Genomic DNA, 16702 nt, shown 5'->3' with positions numbered 1-16702 from the left:
GAGAGGCTGGGGTCAGGAAGCGGACTGCTGGGGCAGCACTGCTTTCAAGTACTGTGGCAACACTTTTTTTTCTGGGGGCAACTTCTTATATCTCTGCTACTAGGAATCACTTGATAAAGCTTGTTGCCTCCAGTTCTCCTAAGATAATCAACTGAATATTTGAGACTAACTACAGAGGGACAGTCAGATCAATAAGGCTCAGTGTCCAGTTCAACTGAATTACAGCAATACATAGTTGACAGCTTGGTATTCAATTAGGTATTTATCAGAGGTAAATTTGAGTGCTAATTAATTAAGCTTTGAGAAACAGGCAGTCAGAGGAGGTCACTGGGAAATAGGCCTCTAGATTACAATAAATGCCTTACCTTTAAAGAGAATGGCTCAGGAATAAGGCTAGGCAGAATTTTACAGATAAAATAATAGATTCACCATCAAACACTAATTAAGAAGGAAGCAAGTCCTGAGAGTATGATCCAGCTGGGAATATGCCACCCCTGCTGCCTCTCTGCCTTCACATTCCCCATGACAACCCATCCCAAACTAGAACTTGGTGTTAGAGAAGCAACCCAGAGGAAACACTGGGACACGACTGCACTACCATGATGCAGGAGGTTCAGGAACAGGTACTCCGGGTGATTTAGGGGTACTCATTATTTGTTTTAATTAGATATGATAAGACACAGACATGGAAATGATTGTCATGAAGGATGAAGTTTATTATACCTACTGATCCCAAAAAACAGGAGACACAGCATACCACGTAGGGCCTCCCACGGAAGCACCAGGGTCTGTCAGGAGGCAGAGGGAGTGAGGGGAAAACAGAAGCAAGAGCCGTTATTGTGTTTTCTGTGGGAAGGAATGGATAAGACAGGGTGAGCAGATTTAGGGGTGGCTATTTTGAGTAACTTCAGCGGACTCTGGGCATAAGTGCTATCCCTACTTGTCTAGTATCTGATCTTGGGGTGATTGGGGCAGGTGAATAGTGGCCCAGAGTGTAACAACCTATAAAGGAGGTGGCTGGAGGTATGGGCTCTGGATTGGTTGGTTTGCATATGAAAGGCATTCTTGGGAGAGTTATTTACGATCTCTAAGAATTAATTAACCCTGGGAATCCCTCCAAGGTAAAGCAAGACCCCCGATATTAAAGCATCACCATGCAGAAAGTAAGAGACATGGTTAATACAGTGGGCTATCTGGAGTGACCACACAGGATTGAAATCATATGTGTCCAATGGATCAACAGAGAAGTGTCTCCTTCCCAGTTCCAAAAGTGGAACTGCCAGAGTGGAGAAGTTACTGCATTTTGTAACTTCTCTTGTAATTTGTAACAGTCATGATTCTCTCAGGTTCAATTAGTATTATACCTCACATTAATAAACTTTAATGAAAATAAGCCATACTTACACAGGCAGTGTTTTTGTCCCATATTCTCAATGAAGTAAATGTAACATCAAAGATCATTATAAAACCCCCTAAGTATGGGTCATGCCATTTATCCTTATTGCCACTAGATGGTACTGTAGTTTATTGCTTTTAGGAGTGTCCAAAGAAGCCAGCTCAGAGTTCAATTAAGATCTTTTTTATTTAAATAAAACATACAGCTTTACAACTAGTTTTTAATAATTCAAGATGCAATAAAATACGCGGCAGCTTCCAAAGCTCCTAGAATCAGAGCTTTGCTAAAGCCCGACCTAAATCTCTGAAACTGTATAGAAAAGTGTGTGTGTTTCCACACACGTATGCCCTTTCCTGTGGGGAGGGTCCAGCACTCTCACTAGAATTGAGTTCTCTACAACCCCCTTCTCTTGCCAAGAAAGAAGTTGAGCACCACTGCTCCAACCCCTCCATAATCACACCTGAGTTCATCTCTATGATTCCTAAAAACTATAAGATAGAAATAAAACAGCTTCTCAGGTACCACTTTCTGGCATTTAAAAATGTTTTCTTCTCAACTTCTGAGAATGGGACAAAAACTGTCTTTTATAACCAGGGGTAGACAGTAGCGAGTTACACCTGACCCAGAAAGCCAAAAAGAATGACTGCAAAGTCAGGCAGCAATCTGGGCAGTGAGCAAGGGGACACTGTCAAGGATCTGCCAGTTTTCATGAATTGACACAGGGATGTGAAGCAAGAAAATATATCTGACGATGAGGCAACCCGGGCCAAGGTCCTAAGTGAAATTCCCATCCAAGGGGTATGAGGGACAATTTCATTCAGAAATATGGGCAATAACTGATGGAGAAGGCAGGCACGTACCCATTTTTAAAACGAGCTCTGGTACGCAAAGGTACAACTTTACCAGTAACTGACGTTAGCTTTGGTCTCAAGCCCCTATTTTCACGCGGTAGCAGGAAAAAAAAATCTTAACAGTTATTTGAAGTAACATATCTCTTTTAAAACTCACTGCTTTCGGGGTAAATAAGCTCAGGGAGGCTTATGTCTCCAGTCCCAGCATCAGGGGAGTGGGCACCCTGTCATGCTGGACTGTCTGCTGGTGTCTGCTGTTGACATCGCATGTTCTCTGAGCACAGGCTGTGCAGGACTGCAGCTCCAGGGAGCTTGTGACTACTTCTGCTTCTCAAGCCCACCTCAACTCTTACTAACACAGCCACATTTTCCAGCCGGTGCCTCCAGGGAGATCTGCAGCATCTCAGTTCTAATCACAGTAATTCTGTGGTTTAGTTTTCTGGTACATAATAGGCACCTAACGAATATTTGTTGATTAAGTTGACACCAAGGAATCCTTGTTTTGCCCTTCCCACACTCATCACTCACTTCTGTCTTTCTCCCTGCTACCAGCCAGGACAGCAGGGCCTCACCAACTCGTCACCTTATCAACATACAGTTCCTATCAAAGGGAAGAGAACTTATGGCTCCAACTGTTAAAAAAGTGAAAACTGTCTGCTTCATTACTATGAGGTTTATTCTGAGAGCTGAGGGAAACCTATACAGTAGGTACCATTATTTTTTTTAAAGATAAGAAAATCGAGGCTTCAAGAGTTCCAGTAACTTCCCCAGGGTCACAAAGCTCCTGAGGGATCAAGACAAGATTTAAATCTAAGCACATCTGTCTTAAAAGCTTGAGCTCTTAGCCCTTCTAAACTTTTTTGTGTGTGTTCACTGTCTCTTTCAGATACAATGACGAAAACTATGTTGAAGACGTTGAAGTAAATTTCATAGTGTGGGAAATACACGGCAGGGATGACTATAGCTTTAACAACACTATGAAGAAGGTATGACATTTGGAGATTTAAATAGAATTTAGCATGCAATTAGACATGTCTTTCTGTTTTTAAACCTATATATATAAGTTATCTAAGGAAAATAGAACCAGTCAGCTTTGGGTAAAAAAAAAAACCCATATTATCCCTATATGAAATTCTGCGACTACTAAAATTCACTTATGAAAAAAAAACCACTATCATATAAAACAGACTTAAAGGTGTCAGAAACAATGATGTTTCTGGTAGGATGATGCAATTATTAATGAAATTTTTATTTTCTCTCCATATTGTATTTCATGTTTGGTTATTTATGGGTCTGCCTTTGACTTTCAGACATTCACCACATTTGTGCTAAATCAAATGGACACCCTCTAGGCTTTATCTCACTTGACTTCTTTGCATCATTTGACCCACTGAACTTGGCTTCACTGTCCCCACACTCTCCTGGTTCTCCTTCATCCTCCACGACCAGTCAACCTCAGCCTCCACGGTGACCCGCTCCGTCTGCCCATACACTGCAGGCCAGAAAGGTCCTGGCACTCCCAATCACCACACTTCACTCCTGCCTCTGCTCCGTGGGGCCTTCTGCCCTTGAGGGCCCCCATCATGATGGACCCTGTCTAGAAGTTACCAGCATTGGTTCCTGAGGTTCCCCAGAGGTCTCAAACAAAATGAGGGACAACTCCTTCCAAAGCAACTTTCTCATATATCAGAGACCTTAATTCTCCAAGAAGTATAACCCACCAGGGTGGCAGCCAGGAGACTCAAGTTCCACCTGCTACCTGCCTCCACACTACTACAAGAACTAAGTGTCTTTCCATTATGTGAGCAGACAAATCCATGCCATCACACATTCCTCATGTGCTTGTTCTGCACTCCATATGTAAATCCTTCTGGTCTACTTCCTCCCCACAGTCTCATCCCTGGACTATTCTATCCTTCTTGTACCTTGGCTCAGACTCCCATTACCCTTCACCTTCTCAGACTTTCCCAATATACCTTAATGTTAAATGCCTTAGATCCTTCTTCAATAAACATTCTTCGGAGAATACAGTTTTCCTCATTTTCCTATCAAACCAAGGGGACTCCTTCTCCTACCCCATATACTTAAGGATGAACTGTGCAATTTAAGTTCTTCCTAATCCACAGTATCATTTCCAGATCATTATCTCTTCACTCAAAGTCAAATCCCATTAGTTTGAGGCTCCTGTGATCCAGCTGTCATCTACCCCATCCCTACTCGTTGCTGTCATATACTCAGTTACTTGATGATGTCTCCCTATGCCCTGAAAACAATTAGAGTTGACTCCTGAATTCTGCCAGCCGTCAGGTAGGGTTATTGCTGGAAGAAGCTTTCTAAACAGAGACTGTATTTCCCAGCCTCATTTGCAACTAAGTGGGGCCACGTGACTGATTCTTGTCACTGGAGTATGAGCAGAAGTCTTCCATGTCCAGGATGAAGTGTTGAAGAATGTCCCATGAAATCCCGTGCCCCCCACCTTCCTTCACATGTCTGTATGTTACAGCAACAATGAAAGATGGAGTAGAGGAGAGCTGGATGAAGGGGGTCCAGTCAGGGGACTTCAAGGAGCCACTAGATAAAGAAAAGTCTGAGTTCTTAATTCACTTCTTTCAGGAGAGCCATCCAGAGGAACCATCTAACCAGGGACTCTGCATTGGACTATGTGTAAAAGAATTAAATTTTAAATACGTAAAGCCCCTGAGAATTGGGGTTATTATAGCAGTAAAGCAAAAGCTACCTTGACCAATATTGCTCCCTCTGTTAAAATCACATTTAAATGCAAACATTTCAGTCTCTGACCTCCCCTCCAGTTCGTTAGCTCTCTCGTTCCCACTCCTCCTCTGCTTCTTACTTTTTCTCACACAATCTAGATATCCACTATATTGAGCCCCCTGCTTTCTCCCTCTTTACTCCCTCTCTACATTTTTCTTCCCTTCATCTCCTCTCTAAATTGAGCTCCATTGTTCCGTCCTTCAGCTATTGTCTTGCCAATATCTCTATGTCACTTCCCCGGTATTGTTCCTGTTCACTGTCATAAAAACTTTAAACATCAATCTTTCTGCCTTATCTATGCCTATATCTGAGCTGCTGATCACTTCTAGGAAAAAAATTTTAATTGCAATAACTGGAATTAGGAACTCAACTATTGGGAATGATGACAGAGCAGTCAGAAGGAAATACCCAAAATTACACACAGAGAGATAAACTGATTTAAAATATAGAAAAGAACATGAAAGAGATTTAGTGCTAAGATCTAAGAACTGGAGTCCTAAAAAGGGAGAAGACGGAGTGTTTGCCAGAAGCAATATTTTCCAAAACTGGTGAAGGACGCCAAGGCACAGAGAAAGTAATCTGAACCCAGAAACATCTCAGAAAAATTTCTAAAATCAAAAACAAAGAGAAAAATCTTTAAAGTAGCCAGAACAAAAAAGCTAAGTTACCTTCAAAACAAAACAAAAAAAGCTGATTTCTCAATAGAAATAAAAAACAGAAAATTTTGAACAAAAATATCTTTAAGTTACTGAAAGAAAATAATTTCCAAACCTAGAATTCCAAATTTAGTGGAAATAGCCTTTAAAAAATGAATGTCAACAAAAGATAATGCCTTAAAAGATACATGAAATTAAAAGAAAAAAACTTTCAAGTAAAAAAGAAATGAAGAACAAAATAAAAATGATTCGAGAGAAAGTAACAAATACTGAGGATAGGTAAAGATCTAATCAATGGAAAAATGGAATTCCTGAAAAAGAAAACCAAAGCAAAAGAACAAAACCAATACTAATAATTCCACAAAACATCTCCCTCCCCACTGAGAAAAAATATTTGACACTTCTTTTTGAAAGAGCATGCCATACACTTAAGAATGCCGAATCAGAAAGCCAACCCATGTGGGCATCTAGGCAAAAAAAGCAAGTAGCCTACAAGGAAAATTAAATTATCATCACACAATATATAGCAATGCTTTATGCCAGGAGAAAATAGAGCAAAATATTTAAAATACTAAAGGAAAAAACGAGCCAAGGATTTTATACCCAGCAAAACTCATTACACTATAAATGGCACAAACTGCTATCAATATATGAAAAGCTCAGATAATATTGTTCCCATGAGCCCTTCCAAAGTAACTTACTAAATAATAAGCTTCAGAAAACCAAAATTACTAAAGAGATATCAATATAAGAACTACGGGGAAGCATTATAATATAGTACAGAGTTACTTACAGGGTTAAATGGCTTAGAGTATAATATATAATGGGAGTATTTATTCTCTAATAACGTAGATATAGTATAGAGAGGAGAATGTGAAGAAGGGAAAAATGTAACTGCTTTCAGTAATCATGACAGTGGTGGTAACATTCGTATTGTTATTCTGAAGCTATGAGGTGTGTAATGTGAGATAGTCCAATATTATCATTCCTCACCAAGTGTAAAAGCAAGAAGATACGTATATAAGACAGAAGAACTTAGACAAAAATCCTGAACTTGAATAGGACTTAATATAAATCCCTGAGGTACTGGATACTGATCTGGATATAAATATAGTATTCAAATAGAGAGGTAGATAAAATTTTCCTGCTCTGTCCATCGAAATCCCTAGAAACATAGCTAATCAGTAGCCATTAAGTATCCTTAGTATTCAGATTGCTTTTTTGAAATACCATTTCCCCCTAACAGTACTGGGGATTCTTAGGTAAATGGCTGATTCCGAGCCTGGAGGAAGAAATGTCTGAGATGAGCCTGGAACAGTCTGGCATACCCAACAGCAAGGAAGTATCAGAGACTGCTAAGGTCAGGTACAAGTAGTCAGAGATCAGCATCAACAGGTTCCCACTGGCCAAAGATGGGATAATTTGAGCTTCATGGAGGATAATTATTGCAATGGGTTAAAACTCATTAAATATATTAAACCTATGAATTCACAATGATTCTTCTAAATCTAATCTTTGTAGAATGATAGGAAGCTAATTATTTATTTTAAAAACTGGTGAATAAAGAAAAAGAAACAATTTAACCTATTTTCCTCAAATGAACTATACCACTGAGTAACCACATAGTACGTGAGCGGAAGCATCTCTTTACAAAATTAACCCAGTTGACAAATGAAAAAAACAGAATTATAATATCACCATTTTACAGCCCAAATAATAGAGGTTATTATAAACAAATTTATAACAACAAATTTGGCAGTGGACAAATGGATAAAATGGACAAATGCCTTGAAAAATACACCAAAATTTCTTGTACTCTAAGAAAAGAAAGGAAAACTCTAATCCCAGGTGGCTTTCCTAACAAAGTCACCAAATATTTAAGAAAAATTTAACTTGAGCCTTATAAAAACTCTTTCAGAGTATTGGGGTGGTGGGAAGCACTTTTAACTCACTTTGTGAATCCAGGAGGACCTGATGATGACCTTAAAAGAAAATAGAATTATGAGCCAATCTCACTCATGACCATAGATACAAAACACCTAAACATAATACTAGCAAATCAAACGCAGCAACATATTAAAAAATTACATATCCAGACCACATTTTGTCTATTTCATAAACGAAGAGTTTGAAATCATTTGAAAATCAGAGTAGCCTACTATAATAACAGAATAAAAAAGAAAAGGCGTAAGATTATTGCAATAGGTGGTTGATGAAGTCATTTAGTTAAAAATTTATCATCCACATATAACATTATTTTAAAAATAAATCTTAGAAAATTATGGTAACTTCCTTAGGCTAATAAAATGTTGATACAAAAAAACCTGTAGGAAACATCATACTTAATGAAAATTTGAAAGCCTTTCCTCTGAAATCAGGAATGAAACCAGGAGGCCTGTTTTCACCATTTCTATACAACATTGTTCCCAAGCTTTATAACAAGGTAAACAATAAATAATAAAAAATAAATTAAAAATATAAGAATTGGAAAGGAAGAAATAAAACTCATTCACAGATAACGTGACTGTTCATTTGAAACAGTTAAAATTAATAAGGGAGTTTAAGTTCTCTCTGTATAAGGTCAACATACAAAAGTCAACTGTTTTTCTGTATATCAGCAAACATTTAAATCATTAAAAATTTAGATATATAATTTTCGATGGCAGTAAAACATATTAAATACTTAGAAATAAATTTATATATAAACATATAATCTTTATATAAATGTATAAACCTTTATTATATATGTATAAAAAAAATTTTTGACAGAGTGGTTGTTTGAAAGAAGCTCAGACATGGAAATCAATGACTCAGCTTAACAAGCACCTCCCATTAGAAGAGGCCTGGGGACCAGAGGTAAGACATACATTACCCTGCAAATTGGTTTTTTTTTTTAACATTTTTTATTGATTTATAATCATTTTATAATGTGTCAAATTCCAGTGTAGAGCACAATTTTTCAGTTATATATGAACATATATATATTCATTGTCACAGTTTTTTCTCTGTGAGCTACCGTAAGATCTTGTGTATATTTCCCTATGCTTTACAGTATAATCTTGTTTTATCTATTCTACAATTTTGAAATCCTGTCTATCCCTTCCCACCCTCCGGCCCCTTGGCAACCACAAGTTTTGCAAATTGTTTTTTTAAATAACTAATTTGGCATTTTAGTATTAAAGAAAGTTTGATGGAAATACTTTGGATTTAAATTTAATTTTGTAAATCAAATCCAATTTTTCTATTGGATTATACTATGATTTCTAAAATGCTTCATCTTAATTTCTGTTTGAGCTTCTGTTGCTCCTGTATTACTAACAATTTTGTTTTAATTTTTCTGCTGAAAATCTATTTGCAGATTATTAAATATCTGACAAACATGTTAAAGCATCGAGAGTGAGTCTTTTTAAAGAATGCCTGAAGTTTCAATTCTTATATAACAAAAAGTTCATTTTTGAATGCCAGTTATCAATCCTATGCTGTTTTTTTTTAATTGAAGTATAGTCAGTTACAATGTGTCAATTTCTGGTGTACAGCATAATGTTTCAGTTATATATATACATACACATATATTCGTTTTCATATTTTTTCACTATAGGTTACTACAGTACTGTTTCCAACTGAATTTTCTTGAACTGAAATTAATTTATGTTATTTGGCAAATCAAATCACATCTCATGAATAAAAAGTGACATATAAGGTACCCCAGCCTGTGACATGAACACAGCATGTTGTATAGTAAGAATGTTATTTTGCTTCTACATCAGAATCTGTATGTGTCAAGACAGAGATATATGCAAACGATGTACACTATCCTCTGTATTCCCAACTCCAAAAAGTCCCTTTTCCATCTACCATTCCCTGTCTTCCCAGCAACAAAATCCTAGGAGCTTCACTCCCAACAATCCTTTGAACAATCCTTCCGCCCTGACATGGCCTTCCATGCTTTGATCCTACCACCCTCACCCCACCCCAAGTTCTCTTTTCCCTCTTTATCCAGCTAAATTCCATAGTCAATAATCATTTCACTTATTAACATGTACCCTTAATTCCTTCACCCGCCCTCACTTCTTTATATTTGTGTGGCCAAATCACAACCCTGGTTAAATTCAACTATCCACCTTAGCACCTGACCGTGGTCAGAGAAAAACATACCCATGCTGACTTGTTTCCCTTTCATTTCATGATTAAAATGGTCCCATGATACTGCCCAACAAATGTGACTGTATTTCTCTAGTTCGTTCCCTCGCCCCCTCTCGTAAACAGCTATTGCATGCTTTCTTCTCTCCTAAAATCTCCAACGCCTCTTCCCCATCCTCATTTTTACCTGATGAGCTTGCTTCCTACTTTACCAAGACAATTATGGTAGTTATTAAACCTGGTATAACACCCTTCTATCTAAGTTTATTTAAAGAAGTGCATATTTTAAAATGTGCTATATGTTACCACATTGTTTTTAACATTTTGACAACTATAATTTCTTATAACTAGTTTCCCTTGTAATGCAACCTGTTTTATATTATGTTTTTAGAAACATTATTCTGAGAGGGGTCCATGCAGTGCATAGATTTCACCAGATTTTCAAAGGTACCCATATAAAAATAAAACAAAATACAACTTCATATATATATATAAATATACACATACATAACCTATTCTTATATATTTATACATACACACTCACTATGAGGTTAGGATCCCTGATACAGATATTAAAAGAGAAGGACTAAACCTTGGGTCATTTCAATATTTAGAGATGGGGAAAATCAGGAGGGGCAAAAGAGATGAAAAAGGAACAATCCAAGGAGTTGGTGAAAGTCCAGGCAATTGTGGTGTTCTGGATTTCACATACAGCAAGTCTCATGAGAAGGAGGGAGGAATCAAACCGTGTCAAGTACTCTGCTAAGACAGGTCAACTCTGATGAGGATTGAAACTTGATCATTTTCTTTAGTAACATGGAGATAGCAAGTAACCTTGACAGGATCAGTTTTGGTGGGACAGTGAAAGACAATACCTTACTGAAGTGGTTTAATTAGAATGGAAGAAAAGAATACAGAGCAGCAAGAATAGACATCTCTGCCAGAGAGTTTTACAGTAACGGGGAGAAACAGTGTGGTAGCTGGAGAGCAATGGGGTGAAGAGAGGGTCTTATTTTTTTTAATAACTGAGAGAAATAACCACATGTTGACGGATGGGAATAGTCCAACAAAAGAGAAAACTGATAATGCTTCAATCATCATCTCAAACTTAACATGTCTGAAACTGAGCTTCTGGTATCCACCTTCCAAACATACTCCTCCAACCTTCTTCCCTACCTCAGTTGATGGAAGTCCTCCCAGTGTACTCATGATAAAAGCCTCTAAATGTTACCTCATTTGGTCTTTCAGCAAATCTTGTTGACTCTTCCTTCAAAGTATATATATTCTGAATTTGGTCATCCCACCGCCACCCCAATTGCCACCACCTTGTTTCAAGCCACCATCACCAACCATCTGGGCTATAACCACAGCATCCTAACTGGTCTCCCTGCTTCAGCCTTGCCCACCCTAAGTCTATTTACTTAGCAGCTAGAGTGAGCCCACTAAAACATGAATGAAAACACGCCACTCTTCTGCTCACAACCATGCAGTGGTTCCCGTCTCACCTTGAGTTATGACAAAGTCAACCTGACTTGCTGCACCCCACTCCCACCCCCCACCCCCATCATGGCCAGCTAGTGCCTTTCTTCAGGCCTTTACTTAAAAATCAACCAGTCAATGAAGACTTTCCTGGCTATTCTACCAAAAAAGTTAAATGTCACCCCATGACAGTCCATATCTCCCTTCCCTATTTCCTGTAATGTCATTAGCATTTATAACTCTCTGATACATTACATAGTCTACTTATTTATCCTATTTATTATCTGGCTCCCCAGCTCACACGCAGGCTCCACAACGGGAGGGAATTTTGTTTGTTTTGCTCACTGGTGTATCCCCAGCATCTAACTCATTACGGCTGCTCAGTAAGTATTTGTGGGATGAATGAATTAATTATAAGTCACCCACCTATCTATAAAGAGTATTATTCTGTTATTAAAAAATCATAAGGAATTAAACTAGTAATGGAATCAGTTAAAAACAAAACTTACCCTCCTAACTTCCTGTTGAAGGGCATCAAAAAATCTGGGGTTGAGGATAGGTGTAAGTGACACTCTATATGCCAAAATCTCACAAAAGGCACCCAAATATTATAGGATTCTGACAAAACAACCTAATCCTAGGAAGTAATGAGCTATCTGGTAATTAACCGTCATGGAGCTTGAGCTTGCCTCAGTCAGTATGATAGAGTGCAGTGGTTCTCAAATTCCAGAATCACCTAGAGGACTTGCTAAAACAGAGCTCTGGGTTCTGCCACCCAAGTTGCTGATTCAGCAGATCTGGGGTAAAGCCCCCAAATTTTGCATGTCTAACAATTCCCGGGTGATGCTGACACTGCTGATCTGGGAACCACATTTAAGAACTACTGAAATAGTGGCTTACATTCCAGAAAGATTCTGGAGTGCCCACCCTAGGCCCTAAATGTTCAGTTCTACCATATGAGAAACAAAGAGCTCACCATTAAAGGAGTGAACTCAGTCTGGAGTCTGAATATAATAGAAGGCAAGTATCTGCAGAGACCAGTTATGTCCTAGTGACTAAGGGTGTCACTGTGTAACTTACTCAACATGGCGATGAGAGGTGCTCTCTTCCTGAAGCATGTACCTGAAATGGAAACAGCCTTCCGATTCCTGGAGCTGCACTGATTGCCACTCAGCCCTTCCCACTCTACAAGGATGAATGAGGCTTGCATAAAAACCCAGAAGTAGCTCTAGGGACTGTAAATTCTCAAGAGAAAAATCTGAAGGAGTCATAAACAAAAGTGGCATTTTCACAGGCTCTTCCAAGTTAATGTTGGGGTTTGAGAAGGAGAGGGAGAACGTGGGTAATGAATGGCTGGCTACGTATTTCCCACTCAGGATGTCAGCTGAGTTTCTGAACACGACTGACATACTAATCACAGAAGTCCTTGGCTAGAAGCAAAGTGTAATTCATGAAGCCAGGGCAGATTTGTTTTCTCAGAGACTATATAACTTGATCAAGTGGGCTTTGAATTCAAAAAGAAAGAGGACGAATATAAGTATGTATATGCATGACTGGGACATTGTGCCGTACAGCAGAAATTGACACATTGTAACTGACTGTGTACTTCAATTAAAAAATAAATAAATAAAAAAGAAAGGGGAAAAAATAATAATTGAAAAAAAAAAGTCTGTTAATATAACAGGAAATATCAGGCATGACACAAAAAGAGGAGCAACAATCAGTGGGAATCATCATTCACGCCAGGAAATAACGAGGTAGGAAGTTGGAAACAATATAAATATTCCCAGGTGTCTACATAAAAAAAAAGTACATATGTCCCTATCAGAAATGCATTGTTGCGATATGTGTCCAGTTCCTGCATATATTTAGTACCTGCCACATACTCTTTCCATTAAATTCATGGTCTTACACATTAACTAACCTGGTAGAACGAGAAGTTCACAGGTCAGTGTCGACCTAGAAGAACCTCCATCATCATTATCATCATCATCATCATCATATGGATTGTGTTCTCAAGTTAGGATACATCAAAAGATGAGTGGTTGCCAGAGGTAGGGGATGGGGCATAAGGGAAATGGGAGAAAGTGGTCAAAAGGTACAGACTTACAGTTATGAAGTGTAATGCACAGCATGGTGACTATGGTTAGTAATACTGCCTTGTAATATTTGAAAGTTGCTAAGTGAGCAAATCTTAAAAGTCCCCATCATAAGAAAAACAATTGTAACAATGTATGGTGATAGGTGTTAACTAGACTCATGGTGGTTATCATCTCACGATATGTACAAATATTGAATTATTCTGTTGTACACCTGAAATTAATATAATGTTACAGGTCAATTATATCTCAAGAATAAATAAATAAGTACATACATACATAAAATAGAGAAAGGCAGAAATGAATTTCTTGATGTTCAAAAGAAAAAATAATAATGATGAGCCTCTTACTTGTTTTTCATCTACACCCAACATATTGCTTTATAAATATGTCAGGGAGTGCAGTGGTAGAAAGGTAGACAAAGGCAAGACATAATAGAAAATGTGATAAGGGGGAAGGACAAAATAATTATTTTGCAGTTTATCAAGACATTGAGGAACACTTCATGAACTCTTAAAAAATCACTGAGTTTAGGGGATGGGACTTATAATTAAAATATAATTATAGAATGATTCACTTGTGTAAAAGAAAATGAACTGCTAAGAAGGGAAGTGGAAGATTTTCAGTGTGAAGGCAATATTCACCTTCAAAATAAATTCAAACAGGATGGTAAATACTGAACTGTATATAAATAAAGACAAAAGGAAAGAGCTGTAGAAGGGACTGCTATGTATGCCTGATTACATAGCCAAATAAAAGAACTATATGAACTGTTCCTAATTATCTCCAAAACCAAGTAGCATTAAGAAAGTACACTGTGGGGGAGGGTAATAGCTCAAGTGGTAGAGTACATGCTTAGTATGCATGAGGTCCTGGGTTCAATCCCCAGTACCTCCTCTAAAACTAAATAAATCAATCAACCCAAGAATGAACACTGTATCTGCAATACCATTGTACTGACAAATGTCAAAATGTAGGGAGGATGTGAAGGAAAGAACAAGAAATAAATTCCACTTGAATAAATCAGATGGAAGTTCCTCACTCAAAAGCTGGAGAAAGAATTCAGCCACACTGAGAATACGTGATAGAGATGAACAGCATTACCAGAACAGGGAGAAGCACGAAGCTCTGGGCCCTAAGTGACAGGCAGAAGAGAGAAAAAAACTACGAAGGTTGTTGACAGCCAAAAATCAGGCACATCCAAAGTAATTGCCCCACAAGGCTTCTTATCTCCTTAAATGAGAAACCCTTCAGACAGCAGAGGGGTAGAGGAGGAACCCTCTCAGTAGGGTGTGACAGCCTACAGGACAGGACCTACAAGAACCCAGAAGCAATGCCATGTATTATACTAGGATTTTCTTTTCTTAGCTTTAATAAAGTAACTGAAAAATCTAGTCTCATTTCATCTATGCTTTTCAAAAAGGGAACAGGGGATAAAGAAGTATTCTTACTTGTTTGTACCTTGAGACCCACAGAGAGACACGGTAATGGTAATGGGGATAAACAGAAGTCTTAGGGGAAGATGAAAACCCAAAGATACCAGCTTGACTACTGTATCCATAACTTATCACCAAAATAGTATCTTTCCCTAAATTAAGCATCCTTGGAGGACTCCGTGCTTTTTTGATTTAGGGAAATAATATGCTTACATGTCCTCAACACCTTGATTTATTATTGTTTGCAAATAAATACAGCATTTGCTTTCACTAAGCTTCACTTTTTATCAAACTTTAACCCAGGAGAGCCACTAAAAACAGTATACAGCACTCAAATGACAGAAGAAGGGAATAGCCATTATATCTCTAAATGCTTTTTCGAGATAAATAAATGAGACTATAACCTTGTTTATTAGTCAGAGGATAGTCTTAAGGTTTTTGTCTTTGTTTCCTATTCAGAACTATAAGCACTGTTTTTCTTACGCTATTGGAAAACCAGGAGACTTAAATCAACCATATGAGATCATCAACAAGTCTAACAATAACCATTTAGTTTGGCCCGTGGACCATTATGGAATGTATGTGTTTCGTGTGAAGATCCTGGATCCAAACTATAGGTGAATATGCATGTCTTCTTATAATAATTTTACCATTAGTTACTAAAAATTAAATTTTTATTTTATTGATCTCATTTGATTTCACTCAGATGTCCAATTACAAGCATCTCTCATTTTATCAAGTCTCACTTTATTACTCTTTGAAGACACTGCACTTTTTTACAAATTGAAGGTTTGTGACAACCTTTGGTCAAGCAGGTTTATCAGCGCTATTTTTCCAACAGCATTTATTCACTTCATGTCTCTGTGTCACATTTTGGCATTTCTTGCAACATTTCAAACCCTCCATCAGCCAAAAGATTACAATTCATTGAAGGCTCTCAGCTTCCTTAAGGAGTCAGCCTACAGCAGGTGAACATCATGGGCAATTTGGTCAAAAAAACTTGAATTCAAATCCCAGCTCTGTGACTTATAACTGCAAACTTTTGTAAGGAGCTTAATCTATCTGAGCTTCAATTTCCTCGTCTAAAAGCAACGGCTGCTATGAGGATTAACAAAGATAATTCACGTAGAACATTTGGTACGTTGCCTGGTACATAGCAAATGCTCAGTTAGTATTCATTTTCAGTAAGTATTAATGCTCGATAAATGTTAACTGTTTATGATTCCTGTCCAACACTTACTATTGTTAATTATTATCGATATCATTATTGCTGTTGCCCTGGGAGCCATTATCAAAATGATGTAAGCCACTAGGAGGACAGTGAGGCTGCTCTTACAAGCTCTGAGTAAACTTGTAGCGATCAGCTTAAGTCACACATATGAAAAAAAATCATCACAGCTCCTATGTAAATGTATCTATTCTCTCCCTTGTCAAGAAAATGACACCTTAACTAAGATTATATATAATTTGGTTGTTACCATAGAGATGTGCAGGGAGTCTTTTAATGTATTTAATTTAATCTTTAATATTATTTTTCTAATTTGCAGTTTCTGTAATCTAACAGCTATATTTGCAATAGAGACCTTTGGAGTGATTCCCAGGTAATGACTACAGCCTAATCCAGCTCTAAAGAGGGAAGTAAAAGAAACAGTGGCAGCAAAAAAGGAAACGTACCTCTCCCTCTCCTATTTTCCTGGGACCCTAATATTTCTGCCCTATATGTGACATTTTTAAAATTGTATATATATACCCTACTGAAGCTAGGGTCCCTTTTAGTTCCATCCTCCTCAATAGCCAGTTTTCCCTTCAAAAGTGTCTGTCAACTCCACGTAAGGGCAGATGATAGATTGCAGCAGTGGGGACAGAGAGGACA

The 16702-nt window shown here is 37.8% G+C and overlaps 1 protein-coding gene and 1 long non-coding RNA gene across 11 annotated transcripts in view; one reads left to right on the top strand and one right to left on the bottom strand.

The window, feature by feature from the left end:
* Window positions 1-16702, bottom strand: part of LOC123613985 (uncharacterized) — a 107683-nt gene that overhangs the window by 73765 nt on the left and 17216 nt on the right. Inside the window, exon 3 of one of the 10 annotated variants that reach the window (XR_012501840.1) lies at window positions 7628-7657. The exons of the other annotated variants lie outside the window; for them this stretch is intronic. This is a non-coding gene — a long non-coding RNA (uncharacterized LOC123613985). The remainder of the gene's footprint in view (window positions 1-7627; window positions 7658-16702) is intronic. 10 annotated transcript variants of the gene reach the window in all.
* Window positions 1-16702, top strand: part of CATSPERE (catsper channel auxiliary subunit epsilon) — a 98663-nt gene that overhangs the window by 74832 nt on the left and 7129 nt on the right. Inside the window, exons 17-20 of the mRNA XM_074351736.1 lie at window positions 3134-3233; window positions 8445-8531; window positions 15289-15446; window positions 16377-16430. Of these exons, the coding sequence (XP_074207837.1) occupies window positions 3134-3233; window positions 8445-8531; window positions 15289-15446; window positions 16377-16430 (399 nt within the window). The remainder of the gene's footprint in view (window positions 1-3133; window positions 3234-8444; window positions 8532-15288; window positions 15447-16376; window positions 16431-16702) is intronic.

The sequence above is a fragment of the Camelus bactrianus genome, chromosome 23, assembly GCF_048773025.1.
Source record: "Camelus bactrianus isolate YW-2024 breed Bactrian camel chromosome 23, ASM4877302v1, whole genome shotgun sequence".
NCBI lineage: Eukaryota > Metazoa > Chordata > Mammalia > Artiodactyla > Camelidae > Camelus > Camelus bactrianus.
Note: the sequence above shows the minus strand (reverse complement) of the source record. Positions and strands in the feature narration are given on the sequence as shown.